Source organism: Thamnophis sirtalis, unplaced genomic scaffold (genome assembly GCF_051295495.1).
Source record: "Thamnophis sirtalis isolate CommonGarterSnake01/CBP01778 unplaced genomic scaffold, rThaSir2_p1.2 scaffold_2, whole genome shotgun sequence".
NCBI classification, from domain to species: domain Eukaryota; kingdom Metazoa; phylum Chordata; class Lepidosauria; order Squamata; family Natricidae; genus Thamnophis; species Thamnophis sirtalis.
In genome coordinates this window covers 17,086,622-17,105,889 of record NW_028261382.1, presented here as the reverse complement: position 1 = coordinate 17,105,889, position 19,268 = coordinate 17,086,622, and the positions used below count along the sequence as shown (strand labels likewise).

The 19,268-nt window shown below is 41.3% G+C and overlaps 1 protein-coding gene across 4 annotated transcripts in view; it reads left to right on the top strand.

Annotated features, from left to right (window-relative positions):
• Positions 1-2,660: 2,660 nt before the first annotated feature.
• The window catches only part of SPG21 (SPG21 abhydrolase domain containing, maspardin), a 32,151-nt gene continuing 15,543 nt past the window's right edge, over positions 2,661-19,268 (top strand). The window contains exons 1-3 of one of the 4 annotated variants that reach the window (XM_087704348.1): positions 2,661-2,797; positions 8,860-8,960; positions 11,488-11,580. In XM_087704348.1, the coding sequence (XP_087560474.1) occupies positions 11,518-11,580 (63 nt within the window). In that variant the 5' untranslated portion in view covers positions 2,661-2,797; positions 8,860-8,960; positions 11,488-11,517. Of the gene's footprint in view, positions 2,798-2,819; positions 2,888-8,500; positions 8,673-8,859; positions 8,961-11,487; positions 11,581-19,268 lie in introns of those variants that run through there. The other 3 variants (XM_087704350.1, XM_087704349.1, XM_087704351.1) reach the window with 3 other exon arrangements.

Here is a 19,268-nt window from a genome sequence, read left to right as displayed (position 1 = left end):
CGCACACCGCCCTTTTCCCCGAGAGACGGGAAGAGCGCGCCGCCTGCAGGTCGCGCGGGAGAAAGGAAGTCTCGCGAGAGGAGGAGGCGAGGAAGTAAGAGAAGAGTGGGAATAGAAAAGTGGGTGGATGGAGAGATAGATAACAGAATAACAGATGGAAGAGACCTTGGAGGTCTTCTAGTCCATCCACCCTCTACCAGGGATGACCTGTAAGCAGAGTCAAGTTACGCATTTTCCAAATGTTTTTCAGTTTTGAGCCCCAAAGTTTCAATAATCACTCATCTAACATTATCTGCTGACAGTTTGAGATCTCGTTAGCCTAAAAGCTTAGCATTCCTCAGTTGTATAAGAAATGTAGTGTATGGTTTATGGATTAAAAAGGGTGGGGGTGGGATTTCCCAGGGGTCCTTTTTCCATTTATTCACCAGGTTCAAGCCAGCTGAGGTTGCAGGAATTGGGTTTGGCTAGTCTAAAGAAAAGAAGAATTGGGGTGACATGATAGCAATGTTCCAATATTTGGGGGACTGCCACAAAGAAGAGAGGGACAAGAAGCAATGGATAAAAACTCATCAAGGAGAGAAGCAACCTGGAATTAAAAGAGAAACTTCCTAACACTGAGGACAATTAACCAGTGGAACAGCTTGCCTCAAGAAATTGTAGGCGCTCTGTCACTGGAGACGTTTTTAAGAAGAGACTGGACAGCCACCTGTCTAAAATGGTAAAGAGTCTCCTGCTTGAGCAGAGGAGTTGGACTAGAAGAACTCCAAGGTCCCTTCCAGCTCTGTCCTGATTGATTGATGACACAGTTGGTCACATACTGCTGCTTGCTAAATCATCATAATCCCAAAGATGTTTTTTTCAAGAGGCAACTGGACTTTCTGATTTTTCTTTGAAGATGTTTCACTTCTTATCCAAGAAGCTTCTTCAGCTCTGAGCTTCTTGGATGAGAAAAACCAGAAAGTACAGTTGCCTCTTGAAAAAAGCATCTTTGGGACAACCATGACCTGGATGACTAAGAATCTCCATTGACATTAAGCCATCATAGATTGTTTTTCTTTGTGTGGTGGAACTCAGCCACTGTGGTTTGTTAAACCATGATTGAACAAGTGGCCGGTTTTGCACAAAAACCTCCATTAACGAAGCATTGGTTGTGTTTCAAAAAGTAGGGGATGGTCTGGTAACAATATGAAAAATTTGTAGCTTCTTCCCACAAAGCATTGAATCACCAACTGACCAAACCATTTTAGCTTTGCTAAATTGTGTAATCCAAGCTATATTCTACAGCAATTCTCATTCCCAAGCCTGGAATTTTCAATGCATGTTGCAATTAATAGTGTTCACATGTGATATCAATCTCTCTATTATTGTAATATAGCTACCTGATATTTGAGGTTTCCAGCAGGAATTGTCAATGTACTAAATCTTGGTCCATTGATCTATTATTGATTGTGCTGACAGCTTATAGTTCTTTAGAATTTCAGATACTCTGACCTTTCTCTTTTGGCAACTGACTCATCTGACAATTTCTATTTGCAATTCCTACTGAATTTACCTTAAGTTATTGTCTTTCCTCTACTAAAAAGACAGGAGAAAGGGTACCGTACTGACATCCGCATCACTATTTTAACTATAATGGAGGTTATTCTCCTTTATTCCTAGGTGGAATTCAAACAGGATAGAACTAATTTATTTCTGAAGTATAAAAAGCAGTTTATATCTCTGTCAGTAAATACTAACCTTCACCTCTGGATGGCAGGCAATGTCCAGCTTTCAGAACAGACAAACTGGAATAGAATATATTGGGAGAACAAAATTCAATCTAAAATGAATTTCAGCATGGTACATTCTGCAACATTCTAGCAGTCAAACCAACAGGCTGCTTTAAGAGCAATCTTAAAACAAGTAGCTTAAAAGCACAGTTGTACTTTTTATACTAATTTTTATTAAAGGTTACCATTTGGAATAGTACAAAATACTACAAACGAAAAATTAAAAGAAACAATAGAATGTGGATAAAAAAATAGAAAAAAATAAAAATAGTGACATCCCACCTTCATCACAACAAGTATAAACAATTTTAGTAACTCATTACCATCTCTTAAAATACACCAAACGATCTCTTCTTCCATATTTATCTCTAAGCAAATACTTAAAGCATCCTTGGTTCAGTCCTAATGTCAGCAAACATGCTTTTACACCCTTCAGCACTGGGCTGAAATTCCTAGCAGGGGCCACCCGCAATCTAGAGCTCTCCAGATGCAAAAGACTGCAACTGATTCCCACAATCCCATGCTTCCTGGGGATTCTGGGAGTTGTAGTTCAACGTTTCTGGTGAGGGGCATATTTCAATGTTTGAGAGCTATAAATCTTTGAATGGGGTACTGAATAGGTAATACGGGCAGGATTATGCAAAATAAATAAGAAATGTAAATCCTCCTCGTAGGAAGGGGGCAATAGAGAAATCTCTTATTAGGCGATGGAGAACTACTGTACTTCCGCATTGACGGGACAGAGATGCTGTCCCGCCCCATCACGTGGCCCCGCGCATCCTCTTCTTCAGACTCTGTCCGAGCTCCCTCAGCGAATCCGCTTCCACTTGGAAGCCCGTCCCCTTTTTTTGGCGTGACGTCAGAGATCGGCGTGCCGCCGGGCTTCCCCGCCCACTGGGGAGGCGGGGCCGCTGAAGCGTCGGGCTGCTTTAGGGCTCGCCGAGCAAGGGGGGGACGGTACCATTTTGATGGCTGGAGGGGGGCGACCGTAAGTCCTCCCTCGCGTCCGCACGGCCGGCCCACGCCTGGTGAGCCCGGGGCTTTGCATGTTGCTTGCCCGCATTGAGGAACCAGGTTTGGCGCGGACCGTAGCGGCACCCTGAATACATGGGGCTGGGGTAAAAGAAAGGGCTGAGGGTGAGGTGGGGGGATGTCCTATTGTCCCCAAGCTTCTTGGGTTGAGTTGGGGCTGTTAAAAAGGAGTGGGCGCGGGGAGGGGGAGGGCAACTGACCTGGGGAAGGAATGGTGGGAATTGCATTGAGAACTCCCCCACCCCACCCCCCAGCCTCATTAGGAAGGCATGCTGGGCCACCTGCTCCCAGGCAGGTCTACCTTGCAGGGCTGTTGTTAAAGATAACACGAATGGCTCCTCAATCTAAAATCTCTACCAGGCTGCTGGTGTGAAAGTTGTGCAGTTGTGTAATTATAATGGAGGGGGGACGGGGGACCCTAGGTGGAAGGAGATGTGAGTGGAAGGGAGCTCTGCCCACCAAGACGGAAAGGGAAGGGCTAGAAGGCGAGGAGGGAGCAGGAAGATGGGTGTCTCACTTTGTTTATTTACGTCCCTTTTTAAGCATTTTATTTCTGCTTTTGTTTCCTTCCCAATTCCAACTGATCCACTTTAACGATAAAGAAAAACGGGGCTTCAATTTTAATTAAGGGTGCATTGCTCTGGTGCATATTTCATGCAGACCATGATTATTCCGTTGCAAAGGGCTGGATGCACAAAACCCTGGATTCGGGTTGAAGGAATGCCATTTCGGTTAGATGTTGCGAAAGGCTTCCTCACTTGAGAGCTGTTTGGAGGCGGAAACCCAGTGAAGGGTTTTTTTAAAAACATTCTTTTGTGGTTCTTGTGTTTTTTGGTTTTTTGTTTTTTTTTGCTGGGAATTGGGTGGTGTTACAAATTGAATAACTTCCATAAACAAATAATAGAGAGTATCACTTTTCTGCAGGTGTTCAGGCAGAGACTGCAAAGACGGCAATTAAAGATCCTTTTGCTTGGATTCCTGCACAGAACAGGGGTTGGATTTAGGGGCTTCGAAGATCATTTCCAACTCCCTAATTCCAAATGATAAATACAATGTATTGTTTTTAAGAGTTTTCAGTTCCAAGACGGTCTTAATTTAAAGTCTTTTCTTATATATTATTCTAGGAGGGTTTTTTTTTGGGGGGGGGGGAATAGAATGATAGAGAAGTATAATAAACACAGGTCGTCTTCAACTTACAATCACAATTGATCCCAACATTTCTGTTGCTGAGTGAAACATTGGTTAGGTGAGTTTTGCTCCATTTTACGACTTTTTCTTGCCATGGTTGTTAAGTGAATCGCTGCAGTTGTTCATGTAGTATCATGGTTGTTAAGGGAAATCTGACTTCCCCATTGGCTTTGCATGTCTCAAAAGAAGATCATATGACCCTGGGACACTGCAACGGTCATAAGTATGAATCATTTGCCAAGTGCATGAATTTTGATAATGTGATCATGGGGATTCAGTGCCGCTGTAACTTCGAACAGTTACTAAACAAACTATTGTAAGTCGAGGACTACCTGCATAATGAATGCTACAGGACCACATCTGTTTCCTCACCGGGCCTGGGACTTATTCTCAGCTAGTTTTTCTCTCATTAATCCTAGTTCTATTGTCCTTGTCTTCTCTCAAAAACTTTTAAGATATGCCTTTAGTTTTGAAGCAAAGAACTGTGTTCAGAAGACCCGATAGCAATAGCACTTAGACTTATATACCACTTCACAGTGCTTTACAGACCTCTCCTAGCAGTTTACAGAGTCAGCCTCTTGTCCCCAACAATCTAGGTCCTCATTTTGCCCACTTTGGAAGGATGGAAGGCTGAGTCAACCTTGAGCCAGTCAGGATCCAGCTCCTGACTGTGGGCAGAGTTAACCTGCAATACTGCATGCTAACAGGAAGGAAGGAAAGAAGGAAGGGCAGTAGCAATAGCACTTAAACTTATATACCACTTCACAGTGCTTCAAGCCCTCTCTAAGTGATTTACAGAGTCAGCCTCTTGCCCCAACAATCTGGGCCCTCCTTGTGGTGTAATAATAACTGGGTTTGGGTTTCAGCCTGCTGGACATGTAATATGAGATGTGTTGTTATGGAAAAGTGCATGTTTAAACTTATTCCTGGTTATCCTGCAAAGATCTGTAGGAATCAAGTTGTGTTGCAATTAAATAAATCTTGGGCAATTGTCTTGGTATGCGAATAAGAGATCAAATGCTCCTTTAACATGGAGAAGGAAATGATTCCTGCAAAGTCTGTTTGTATTTCATAAAAGGGAAAGTTGTAAGAGAATCCTGTAGTTTTCATTGGAGACCTAAGGGACTGATTATCCATTTCAAATGGCATGCCAACAATTATACTTTTTCTTGGACTAGGGAAAGTATGTTGTAGTAGCCTCACATTGCATTTATTCCCATGTGCTTCATGTGGGTCTCAAATTTTGTCTGGTGTGGAATAAGGCTGTTAATTTGTTGTGTATCTGCAGTACGTTTTCCGAAGTAAATGTGCTGGCTGTTTATTTGGCCATAATTCAGAGTTTTGCTTATGATGGACCTCTGGCCACACCATTGAAACTTTGCCTGTTTTATATGGGATGCATTCACAGCTTCTATCTTGAGTTTATTAATCTTCAGGATAAGTGAAGATCAACCTTCCTGATGCAGACCCTCGGTAAGGGGCTCCTTGGGCATGTCAAGAGTTACCGAGAGATACCTGTAGTTGCTCCTTGGAGAAGTGCTCTGTGGTGTCTCCAATGACTACTAATTCTCTTTTTGCAAATTTTCATATAACACCTTCGATCACAACTCTAAGGCACCTGTTGAAGTTTTCTCTTCTATCCAAGCTTTTTGTGTGTCTCTTCAAATGAATAGTTCTGTTTTGCTTGCATCATTCCATCCCCATGAGTTATTTTACAACAATATAATATAAGTGTTTATGCGTGTATTTTAATTTTTATTGTAAACTGCTTCGAAGAACAGTCTTGTGGGAAGGAGTTTATGAAATTAGGCATGCTTTTAAGTAGAGATTTGCTAGGTAAATACATGTATTGCTGTACATCTTTTTGTTTATTTCATTCCTCTCTGATTTTGTTGGTAGACATCTCTCTGCTTTGTGTGTGTGTAGCTCAGTATAACACATTGAAACTGATAAGGACTTGTAGTCCATCCTGCTTGAGCAGGGGGCTGGATTAGAAGACCTCCAAGGTTCCTTCCAGCTCATTCATTTTAAGCCTAAGTGCAAAAGCTACAATGTCTGTTAGTGGTGCTCTACGCCATTCTTTGTGGATTGAAAATATTTGGAATGTGTCTTGACTGTCGAATACTTTTTAATATGGAATATGTAGGTAAATGAATTCAAACTATCTTTTAAATAGGTAGCAGCTTTAGGCATTATAAGCTTTATAAGCAAACTGTAGCAAGAGATGGAATGGAGGGAGCTCTTTGATACAAACTGGAGATAGTCCTTTTATTCATAAATGTTACTCTTATATAATTTACTGCCAAATGAGACAGTTCTCCATGCTTGGATGATCATGGAAGATTTATGGCCAAAGCTAGAGGATCAAAGGAAAGGCCCAATCATTAACTGTACTGAATATTTCAAAACAGATTTCCTTAAGGTATCCTCAGCTCTAATTTAGTACACTGATATATAGTGATATCTAAAGATTCTTAATGGTTCAATAAAGATTACAAGCTTGTTTCCCTAATTGTCTAGCAAGTTCTACATCTTGTACTAAATCACAATGTATTGAAAAAGCCACCATGTTTGGTTTTCACACAACACTAAACAATGAAAATAGTTTATGAATTACAGTGGTTAGATTTGCCCATCAATTGTTAAAGAAATTAGCAGCAATTGCAGTCAGGGCCAAAAGGCAACGATGCCTTATTTTAAATTCTGGGATTGTTGAAGGCTAACATTGACAGGCTGTTTCTAGTTCTTGGTATACCTTTCTGCATGCAGCACTTTGATACAAGCTTTTAATACGTTTTTGAACATAAGCAAGCTCAAAATCAGTAAGACAGTTCACAGGGGAGAAAATCATTAGAAATGTCAGAGGGCCTTTTGATAAATCATTGATCCCTTTCAGAGTGTACTGAATTAGCTTTGTGTGTTGCTGCAACAATGCAGCACTGTATTCTCTGCTTTTTCCTGGAAAGGTTGCTTGGTTTCTTTAACAGAAGAATGATTAAGTGTGGGAAGATGCTTCCATGTTTGGAATGACCATACCTTAAAAACAAATCTAGCTCAAAATTCAGTTCAAACTAGAATCAATTCCTAGAATACAACATTCATCCTCCCTCCAAAATGTGTGTTTCTTATGCGCTTTTATGAGTATGCTGTTTCCCTGAAAATAAGACCTCCCCGGACAATAAGCCCACTGGGGTTTTTGAGCGCATGCACTAAAATAAGCCCTCCCTGAAAATATTGCAACACAGCAGCAGCCATGAGGTGACCTTGCTTGCCGCCTCCTGCACCTCAAAAATAATAAGACCTCCCCAAAAATAAGGCCAAGCACTTATTTCAGGAGTCAAAGGAAAATAAGACCCTGTCTTATTTTCAGAGAAACACGGTATATATTTTAATTTCCCAGTCTAACAGAAATTTTCACTAATATGGATTAGTTTTATTGAACACTACAATATTACTGGTGATTTATAGTAGGTTGATCATAGCTCTCACTATTCATTTTTAGTTTATGGCAGCAATTTTCAAACTTCTCTACTTTAAGATGTGTGGACCTCAACTTTCGGAAGGCTGGCCAGGGAATTCTCGGAGTTGAAGTTCACACATCTTAAAGTGGACAAGTTTGAAAAATGCTGGTTTAGAGGTTAATAGTGACTTTTTTGACTATTAACCAATAGGATACATTCATTTACTTAAAACTATATTATACTAGAAAATGATAACCACCAGATCTAAATCCTCTTCTTCATTCATCTGTATTTTACTCTTTTTTTTTTTACTTTTTCTTTACCCTTCTTTTCTTTTTATGCATTTTCTTTTAATGTTCAATAAAAATAGAAAAGGAGATAGGAAAAGGAACAAGGAAGGGAAAATTTCAGTGTTCAGATGGTTGAGCTATAATCAGCAGTCCAGAACAAAGTGACATGCCTTAGGTTTGATATAGAAATACTTTTTGTTATAGACAGGAAGAATTTTAAACAGGTGTGTTTCTAATCAGGTAATTTGCAATCTTAGTTCAGCTCTATCTGAGACATTTAATTTCTGCAATGGTGGGGAAAAGATTCACTTGGGCAGGCATTGAAATAACAGTGGAAGTGCAGGAATAAAAATTCAAAATTAGGGGAATGAAAAGGAAGAAAACACAGGCAGTCCTTGCTATACAACAGTTCATTTAGTGACTGTTCAAAATTACAACACTGAAAAAAGAGACTTACGACCATTGTGACATCCACATGGTCATGCGATCAAAATTCAGATGTTTGGCAACTGACTCATAGTTATGATGGTCACAGTGTCCCAGGACTATGTTTTGCGATCTTTTGACAAGCAAAGTCAACGGGGAAGCCTGATTCACTTAACAACCGAGTTACTAACTTATCAACCACAGTGATTCAATTAACAACTCTGGCAAGAGAGGTTGTAAAAGGGCAAAACTCACTTAACATCTCACTTAGTAGCAGAAATTTTGGACTCAATTGTCATCAGTTGAGGGCTATGTAAATAGGTTCTTTCTTAAAACTTGATGGGCTGAAATAAAACAAAGGAAAATGAAAGGAAACCTTCTTCCTTAAAGTTACATTAGCAAGAGTTCTCTAGAACGGGACAAAATGTAACAGGGAAAATACAGAGGAATATATACAATGCTCCCAACTCACTGAAAATCACAGGAAAACTACATCATGTTTTATGGTGAGGTGTAAATATAGTCACTGCCATTTCCCCGCATCCACAATATATCTCATGATGCAAGATGTGTCTCCAGATTCATAACTCAATGAATTCTGGAGAAAATGTAAATAGTTAAACGTGTTCTTCACCGTAATAGCACTGCAGATAACAATGGTTTGTTGGCATTTGTTTTACTGTGTTTTTGCAGGTTGGTGAACGTTTCCGCTGTCTTGAGATATTTCCTTCCATCGCTGACTTTCAGATTTTACCCTGCACTTCTGTCTTGGTTATAATTCAAAGACATTCAAGGTTGGTTGGTTTCGTTCTTGCAGAATTAAGTTCCTTGCTTAAGCTCTCCATTTAAATAGCTTGTGCAAATCCTTTGTGGGGATGAGTAGACTGTACCCACAAATGTGTTTTAATTCACATTCTCCAGCTGATTAACAGACTTGGGTTGAGTGAGTTGCAATAAAATACACCTTCTTTCCAAGCTACTTAGAAATGGGGAGAATTGGGGGAGGTCTAAAAGCCATGAAAGATACCCAACTGTAAAAAAAAAAAGCCTTTAAAAAGAAAATAAAAATAAAAGAAATCTGTGTTGGAGCAGATGGATTTGTTCAAAGTATTCTCTCCCTCTGTGGAGGTGGGAAGCTAACTAACATTTGCAGGGCTTAAAAAGCAAGCACTGGAGACATCTAAGGCAGTGTTTCTCAACCTTGGCAACTTGAAGATGTCCGGACTTCAACTCCCAGAATTCCCCAGCCAGCCTTCGCTGGCTGGGGAATTCTGGGAGTTGAAGTCCAGACATCTTCAAGTTGCTAAGGTTGAGAAACACTGATCTAAAGTGTAGTCAGTGTGATTGAATTATTTTCATTGCAGGCTCCTAAGCTTTAGTAACACAGCTTTAAAACAAAACCGGTGTCAGGGTTCCAAATAGCATCCAAAAGTAAATCAGAGTCCGAGGCAAAGTATTGCTCAATGTTCCAATTTATGAAGACAGCCATGTTTGTCACATCTGGGGAAACCCGGATTTGAATGCTTCCCGGTTTTCTCCATCCAGTTGAAAGTTCAAGATCTTGCCCCCACACCCACAAGTCCATCACATGGTCCAATCTCCCACTGCGATGTTGGCAGCTTCCACCCATCCGGTTCCGGTCAGGTGCAGAAGTGCAAAGGCAAAGGATGACCTTGGCTTTCTAGAAAGAATTTTGTTATGGCTACATATCATCTAACTCCATACAATCCCCCTTCCCATTTCCCCACAATAGAAAATGCATAGTAGAATAATAGAAAGTGTGACAGGCCAAAGAGCCAAAAGAAAAGATGGCTGCAGGCCTGACAACCGGATTTTTGGAGCTTCAGATATCCAAAAGAGCATCTCCACAACAAACCTAAGGAGAACTAAGGATAAATTTTCCAACAATGAGAACAATTAATCAATGCAACGGTTTGCCTCCCAGAGTTGTGGGTGCTCCATCACTGGAGGTTTTCAGAAATGGACTACACAACCATTTGACCAGGATGGTATAAAGGATTTCTGCCTCGAGCAAGAGTTTCAATCAGAAAGTAAATCAATAAGAATAGAGTTGGAAGGGACCTTGGAGGTCTTCTAGTCCAACCCCCTGCTCAAGCAGAAAATCCTGTATCATTTTAGACCAGTGGCTGTCCAGTCTCTTCTTAAAAGCCTCCAGTGATGGAGCAACCACAACTTTTGAAGGCAAGATGTTCCACTGGCTAATTGTCCTTACTGTTAGGAAATTTCTCCTCAATTCCAGGTTGCTTCTCTCCTTGATTAGTTTCCATCCCTTGTTTCTTATCTTGCATTCTGGTGCTTTGGAAAATAAGTTGACCCCCCCCTCCTCTTCTTTGTGGCAGCCCCTCGAAATACTGGAATATTAAGACCTCTGGGGTCCCTTCCATCCCTATGATTCTATATTCTTTGTTCATTTCTGAATATGTAATCATAGACTAATAGGGCTGGAAAGGACCTTGGACATCATCTAGTCCAACCCCTTGCTCCAGTCAGGAGATCTTGTGTCATCCTAGGCAGCCCATTCTTGAAAACATCCTGAAACATCCTGAAAGTTGGTGGTGTATCCTCTGTGACTCATGGAGCTGTAATCTTGGGGAAATCCATCAGATGTGCAATTCCTGGTACAATGTAGCTCCTCTGAAATTTTGATTCCTTTTTAAAGTCTGCACCGTGCCATCCTGCTTGCAGTTGCGTGAGTCAGGCTTGGCGTGTATCCATGGGCTTCAGTATTTCAGTTTCTGTTACACACTCCTGCCTCCGTTTTAATTTTGTAGCTAGAAGGAGAAATGTAGGTGGTCTTATAACTTGAGCTATAGAAGGAGAGCTGTATTAATCTATGGAACTATTTCTCAGCCTCAAAAACATTTTAAGATGGGTGGACTTCAACTCCCAGAATTCCCTAGCCAGAATGATTGCCGTGGGGGGAGGGGAATCAGGAGTATGGTTGCACCTTTCTCGGCTAACGTATTTAGTCGAAAGGCAGAGCTTTCGTCATGAAAGTTTATAATAAAACTTGTTAGCTGGAAAAAGATTGCTCCCAAATTCTTTGGATTTTTAATTCTACCTTGTTGGGTTAAAGAATAGATCAGAATACTTCCCACTTTAAATTTCCGCGTTTTAATCTCTGACTGCATCTCTTCTAAACATTTCCCACTGCTTTTATAAAGCAAAACATTTTGGACAGCAAGCATAACAGAACGACAGGATTAGAAATATTTATCCTGCGGGAGTCTCTTGCTTCTTCTCTGTCTTTTCTGCGATGCTGAATTTTTCATCTTGAAATGCTTTCTCTGTGTATTTCAGGTTTTCCTAACCTTGGAATTTGTCACCATCATGGGAGAGATTAAAATCTCTCCAGACTATAGCTGGTTCAGAAGTACTGTGCCTCTCAAAAAGGTGGGTGCAGATTAATTTCTCTCTCTGCTCCAATTTAGTTCAGGAGCATTGTTTTATACATTGCAAGCATTGTAAACATAGATGAGGTATGCTTCCAGCATTAGAATTATAATTATATTGCATGTCTTTCAGACAAACAAGATTTGTTATTTGTGTTGATCTTCTGCAGTCTATTTGGGGGATGCATTTCTCCTGCAGCTTTGCTTTCTGTTTCTCTCTGTCTCTATATCTATCTATCTATCTATCTATCTATCTATCTATCTATCTATCTATCTATCTATCTATCTATCTATCTATCTATCTACCTTGTCCATCTATCTAACTCATCCATCCATCCATCCATCTATCTATCTATCTATCTATCTATCATATCCATCTATCATCATCCATTCATCCATCCATCTATCTATCTGTCATATCCATCTATCTCCATCCATCCATCCATCCATCCATCCATCCATCCATCCATCCATCCATCCATCTATCTATCTATCTATCTATCTATCTATCTATCTATCTATCTATCTAATCATCTATCAATCCCATTCATCCATTCACCTACCTACCTACCTACCTTATCCATCTATCTATCTATCTATCTATCTATCTATCTATCTATCTATCTATCTATCTATCTATCTATCTATCTATCTATCATTTTCATTAGCCTATAGGCCATATCAACATACCAGTTCAAACACATTACCAATAAAATTCTAAACAAACAATTTAAAGTGAGAGTAGGGTAAAAGGCAATCATTTTAGGCTAAAATGCAATCATTTAATACATAAGCAAGTAAAATAGAATAAAATAACATGGAATTATATTTCTTTGTCACCCCTGCAATCTACCCCAATTAGGCCCACATTTGCCGATCTCAGTCAGACCATTTTAGTCAGAAATTGTGCTGTATTAAATGTCGTTTTCATTATTCCGGCCACACACGAGGTATGTTGTTTTAACATGGGCCTCCCACTGGGCCATATGTTTTAATATGTGAATCAAGGTACTTGTCTCTCGCCCCCTTATATACACAGCAATTGAATGATATATGAGTCAGATCTGCTGCCTCTACAGCTCCACAGATACATGTACATTCATTGTATGGTATAGAATGGAATCTCCCAAATCTAACCATTGTATCAAGCTGTTCGAATCTTGCTCGGGGAAATGTCTCCCTGAGATGTTTTGGCTGTTTGTGATTTTAAATAGTTGTGCAGAGAAATTCACAACTGCTAGCTGTATGGCTGGCTTTGGAGAGAACTGCGCCACTTAGAAGTTTTGGCTAACATTTAAGTTGTTTTCTAGGCTAGAAAAAAACCTTAAAAGCATGATAAAAAGTTTAAAAAAGTCTTCTGCAATCTAGTCTCTGCTGATTTGCACGGATAAATATTTGTCACATTTTAGAACTTCCACTTAAAGAGACGTGCTTGAGCTAGTCCCGTGCAAAGGGCCACCCAGGAAAGAGGAATAAAGTGCGCAGCAGTTTTTGCAGTTCGGTGTTTTGATGAAGTGAGTTCAACCTCCCTCTCTCTCTTCACAAGAAGCCTTTGTTCCTTTACAAAATCCTTCACTTCCTCCTGATTCAGTTGGTTCTTCAACCTGAATGGCAAGAGGGCAATTAAATGAAAAGATAGATCAGAGCCATTTAAAAGCATGTGGCCAACTGCTTCAGAGGGCTTTATTTTAAAAAAAAGATGAAAAAATGCAGGTCAAATAGTTCATTCTAGTGAACAGGATGTATCTCCACAGCTTCCCTTGAACCAGACTACTGCCCGATTGTGACTCAACTGGGGTTTTGTTGTGTTGACTTTGATAGAGGGGTGAAATGCTACAGGTTCAGGCTGGTTTGCCCAAGCTGGTAGTAAAAAAATTCTTTAAAAAGTTTTTTTTTAAAGTTCAGATGATCAGCTCTGCGACAATCAGCTATGCCCTGTGATCGTAGGAACTTTAAAAAAACTTTTTAAAGTGTTTTTTTTGCTACTGATCAGCTGTGCCTGATTGTCTGTGAGGTTCCTGCTTGTGGCAGGGGCCATTTTGTGTGAAGTCCAGCTGCGTTTACATTGTGTGTGAGTCAGTTGTGCAGCTTTTGTGTTATTTTTGTGTAAAGTGTGATAGTTGTTTTTTGAGCTCTCTGTGAGGTTCCTGCTTGTGGCAGGGGCCATTTTGTGTGAAATCCAGCTGCATTTACATTGTGTGTGAGTCAGTTGTGCAGCCATGCCCACTCAGTCACATGATCTCAAAGCCACGCCCACAGAACCAGTAGGGGACAAATTTGAATTTCACCACTGCTTTTACACTGTGGGTGAGTGAAGGATGCTGGAGGCTTTTGATGGAAAATGTAAGACAGGGGTGTCAAACTCAATTTCATTGAGGGCCACATCAGGTTGCATTTGACCTTGGGTTGTGTGTGTGTGTGTTGCATGGCCAGCTCAACTTCACTCATGTCAGGGGCACCTGTGGTGGCCAAGTGCTAAGGCAGGATTTCCCTCAGACCCTCCCTCCCTCTCATTATAATCTTCCCTTCCTTCCTCCCTCCCTCTCCTCCTTCCTTCCTTCCTTCCTTCCTTCCTTCCTTCCTTCCTTCCTTCCTTCCTTCCTTCCTTCCTTCCTTCCTTCCTTCCTTCCTTCCTTTCTTCCTTCCTTCCTCTTCCCTCTTCATTCTCCTTTCTTCTTCCTTCCCCTCTTTCCTTCTTTTTTTCCTTCCTTACTGTCTTCCCATCTTTCCTTCTTGTCTTTCCTCTTTCCCTTTCTCCTTTCCTGTCCTTTCTTGGATGCTCAAATGCAAACGGGGAAACATTTCTCCTTTGTTTTTAATTTGTTTTGCTAGTTCTCTGCCATCAAAAAGCGAAGGACCGGCCCACGGGCGGCCCTCCCGAGCTCTGTTCACTGGCAGAGGCACCGTGGGCCAGTCCTTTGCTGTTTCCAGGGTGGCCCTGTGGGCCAGATCTAAGCACCCTGTGTGCTGGATCCGGCCCACAGGCCTTGAGGTTGACACCCCTAATATAAGGTTTCGAGAAGGAGAATGTTTCTTATTTTATTTTTATTTGCTTTAGTTGATCTCTAAGGAATGATATTTCAAAGGGTGGGTAGGTGCCCTGGCAGTAGAAGTCATCTTCCTATGCCCTGCCAGTTGGCACTCTCTCATGGATGGGACCCAGAGCACATCTCTTCTGCTGGATGGTAGATAAGACTGAGAAGATCAGTCTGTAAGTAATCCTACGTATAGCCCTATAAGTAACCCAACCCCAATCCATGAAGGGCTTTAGAAAGATTGGTTTCAGAACAAACGCTTGCCTCGGCTATGGGAACTGGATATGTCTAGTTCCATGATGGCGAACCTATGGCACCCGTGCCACAGGGGGCACATGGAGCCATTTGTTAGGGCACGGGAGGCGCATGTGTGCGCTGGCCTTCCTAGAAAGTCTGGGGAGGGAGAAAAATGGGTCCATTGCATGCAAAAAGCAGGGAGGGGTCGGGGGTCGCATGCATAGAATTATGGGTGTGGGCACGCCAGTGCACGAAACCCCCCCCCCGCTCCCCCCCACTTTTGGCATACGATGGCAAAAAGTTTAGCCATCCCTGGTCTAGTTTAATGAAAGGAAGGACCAGGGGTGAGATGATGGCAGTCTTCCAGTACTTGAGGGGCTATCACAGAGATGGGGGTCAACCTATTCCCCAAAGGCAGGCAAGGAATGATGGGCAGAAAACCATTAAAGAGAGATCCAACCTCTCTTTAATGGAGAGGTTCCCAGGGGAATTGAGAGAGAAGGAATATGACAGGAGTCAAAGTACGTCTGGGGCTCTAGGATTTAGACCTGACGGACAGCCTCCCGGGGACTCTAATATTTTCCCTTTTTTTTAAAGATGGGACTCCTTGCAGCCTTTCCTTGCCTCTGAAGGGCTACCAAAATGTGAACCTGATGCTTTTTCAAAGACAGCTAAGGTTCTACCTCTGAATTACACCATATGCCAAATGGCTGCTTGCATAGGACAGAGTGAGCTGAGATCTCACCCTTGGAAGGAATCAGAGGTGGGTTGCTCCCGGTTTGGCCAAACCGGTAGTGGAATTGCGGCCTGGATCGCAGAACCGGCAGTGACCCAGGCTGGCCACCACCCCCCCGAACCGGTTCCCTGATCTCTTACGCTGTTGCCAGCATGTTTCTGCACATGCACAGAACAATATTTAATCAACTGTGCATGCGCCAGCAATGCACAGCTGGCATGCACACAACGAACCAGTACCAACCGGCATAGGAACCCATCCCTGGAAGGAATATGGATAAGAGCATTTGTATGTTTCAGAGAAGGAGCAGGGTGGCCTCGCGGTTAAGATGCTGGGCTTAACTGGAAGGTTGATAATTTGAGACCCGATCACTATGCAATGGAGTGAGCTCCCGTTCCTTGCTCCACCTCCTGCCCGCCTAGCAGTTCGAAAGCATGCAACTGCAAGTAGATAAATAGGTACCACTTTGGTGGGAAGGTAACAGCATTCTATGCGCCTTTGTCGTATAGCCATGCTGGTCACATGACCACAGAAGCGTCTTCGGACAATACTGGCTCCCTTGGCTAAGAATTGGAGATGAGCACTGACTCATAGAGTCAGACACAACTGGTCAGGGGAAACCTTTTATGTTTCAAAGAGACCACCTGTAGGTTTACATCAGGGAAGCGAAGCTTTGTGGTTGACTTGGTAGGAAGATGCCCCTACCTATGTGTGGTAATGCTGAATTGGTGGAACAGTTTCATGTGGGTGGATCAAGCAACAATATCATTTCTTTCTTGTTCCCCCCCCCCCCCCCTGTAAAGGGGAATTTCTTTTTTAGCTCTTGTTACGCTTTCTGGGTGCTTCTTGCCACTGTCACTGGCAGGAAATTGAAAGTCAGTGCAGTTGGCAGAGACTTTAGTGGCCACAAAAGGCATCAGGAAGTGTTGCAGGGGAGATAGAGCAATAGTACTTAGACTTATATACTGCTCCACAGTGCTTTACAGCCCTCCCCAAGAGGTTTACAGAGTCAGGATATTGCCCCCAACAACAATCTGGGTCCTCATCTTACAAACCTTGGAAGGGTGGAAGGCTGAGTCAATCTTGAGCCAGTCAGAATCGAACTGCTGGCAGCCGGCAGTCAGCAGAAGTAGCCTGGAGTACTGCATTCTAACCACTGCGCCACCACGGCTCATCTATATACGTATAGATCTAAAAATAATTGCATGTGCATAGAATAATGCTCCCTGCTAAAGTGTCAATTTTTCAACTATAGTTATTCCTTAATTTTAAACAAGATATGCTAAATATTGAATCCATACATACAACATCATTTTGCATCAATAGTTCAACTCCAGTTATTATTCCTACCATTTAAAAAAAATATTCTATATATTGAAATCATACATACAACATCATTCCATTACATCGTTCTACTCTGTTTAACAATGCTAAACCCTTATAGTTTGGCATATATAATTCTATTATTCTTAAACTATGAATTTTTTTTTCTAACCATGTATGTCCAGTATTTCTTGGCTTTTCACATGTACACCACATGTGCCTGGTTAAGCCCAAATTCTTTTTCAGCATGCAACCAGGCACTTAGTTTAGATGCGTTTTGGTCACGCGAACCTGATAAGCTTTTCCTGGGAGCAGTGCAGAGCTGGGCAGCCGTTTCTCACACCATGTGATTTTTCACATGCTCTATCAAACACTGTTCTCCGTCTCCAAGGATCTGTGAAGCAGTCTGTTTTCTGAATGTCAACCAAGGCATTCGGAGATGAAAGGGCATAAGAAAATCTTTTCCTTATTTCTGCACAACCTTTTTGTACAGGAAATCCAGCCGCATAACAGATATTTAGTCTGTTGTTGTTTAGCCTTTGCAACCACCAGAAGATTGTAAGAACTGTTCTGAGCGTGATGTTGTCTCGAGTTGTGTGCAGCTCCCAAGATGCTCAGCAAAGGCGCGTGTTGGCTGGGAACTCTGGGAACGGGAGTCGTAGCATATCTGCACCTGCAAAACTCCTGGATACTAGGTGCATAAGGATGCTACTTGCCATTGTTTTAAGAAAAGTCCTATGAAGGAATAGAATAGAACAGAACAGAATAGAATAGAACAGAACGTAGAATAGAAGATAACAGAACAGAATGTAGAATAGAATAGAATAGAAGATAACAGAACAGAATGTAGAATAGAATAGAATAGAATAGAATAGAATGGAATAGAATTCTTTATTGGCCAAGTGTGATTGGACACACAAGGAATTTGTCTTTGGTGCAGATGCTCTCAGTGTACATAAAAGAAAAGATACAGTACATTCGTCACATATCATAAGGAACGACACTTAATGATAGTCATGGGATACAAATAAGCAATCAAATCATACTAGGAAACAATCAGTATAGATTATAAGGATACAAGCAAAAAAGTTACAGTCATAAATAGGAGGGGATGGGTGATAGGAATGACGAGAAGATTAATAGCAATGCAGACTTAGTAAATAGTTTGACAGTGTTGAGGAAATTATTTGTTTAGCAGAGTGATGGCGTTTGGGGAAAAACTGTTCTTGTGTCTAGTTGTCTTCGTGTACAGTGCTCTATAGTGTCATTTTGAGGGTAGAAATTGAAACAATTTATGTCCAGGATGCGAGGTGTCTAGATATTTTCATGGCCCTCTTTTTGATTCATGCAGTATACAGGACCTCAATGGAAGACAGGTTGGTAGCCATTATTTTTTCTGCAGTTCTAATTATCCTCTGGAGTCTGTGAATGTCTTGTTGGGTTGCAGAACCAAACCAGACAGTTATAGAGGTGCAGATGACAGTATTTGGGGTATGTTGCAGTATCTCAGTGATGTATATTTATGAAATGTCTCCAGACAACAGAAACATGTGATGTGCCAGGTTGAGAGTGCTTTATTTGTTCGTAAGGAAGGTGACCTTGATTTAAAGATAATCCCCCTATAAAAGCAAGATTAGAGAGGAAAATCTCATTAGTCTCTATGGCCACGTTCAGAAAAAAATACGAAGGAATCTTTTTCATTTAAAAAACAATTTATTTACTTTCAGGTAAAAAAAAATCGCCCCTTGTACCATGGCGTAATCCTGTATGCATTTGTTGGAGAAGAAGTCGTCATCCTCAATAAATATAAATACATTTTAAAAAACTAAATACGAAAAGAAGTCATCCACGGAAATTTAAAACAATTGTTAAGTTTTTAGGGTACTGCAATACTAAACTTCTAAATCATCTTTTTCCCAGACTAGAGCAGATTACCTTACAGGTAACATTTCAGTTGGATTTTAGGTAAAATATCTGATCTGTAGAACTAGCTCAACAACACAAGAAAGGTGCCAGCTTCTATTTTGCCGTACCTGTTCAAACAGTCGCTCGCCTGAACATTTTAATTTATCCTGATTGAGCGAGATAAGGACGCTCCCAGGTTTCCAGAGACACGACAGCTAGCAGCTAATACTGTGGCATAATTAATGAAATAGGGGACTTCAGCACATTGTACCAAAAAGGTCTCAAGTATTCTGTGCTCATATAACCTGAACATTTGCAATTCTTTTTGGTTTTGTTTCCAGAACCTTTGAGACTTATTTGTATATCCTGTCTGAGAAATAGCCGCATTTCTCTATATTTCTCACTTGACAGAATCTCGGAAAACATATCTAAAGTAAAGGGCAAAACCCCTGT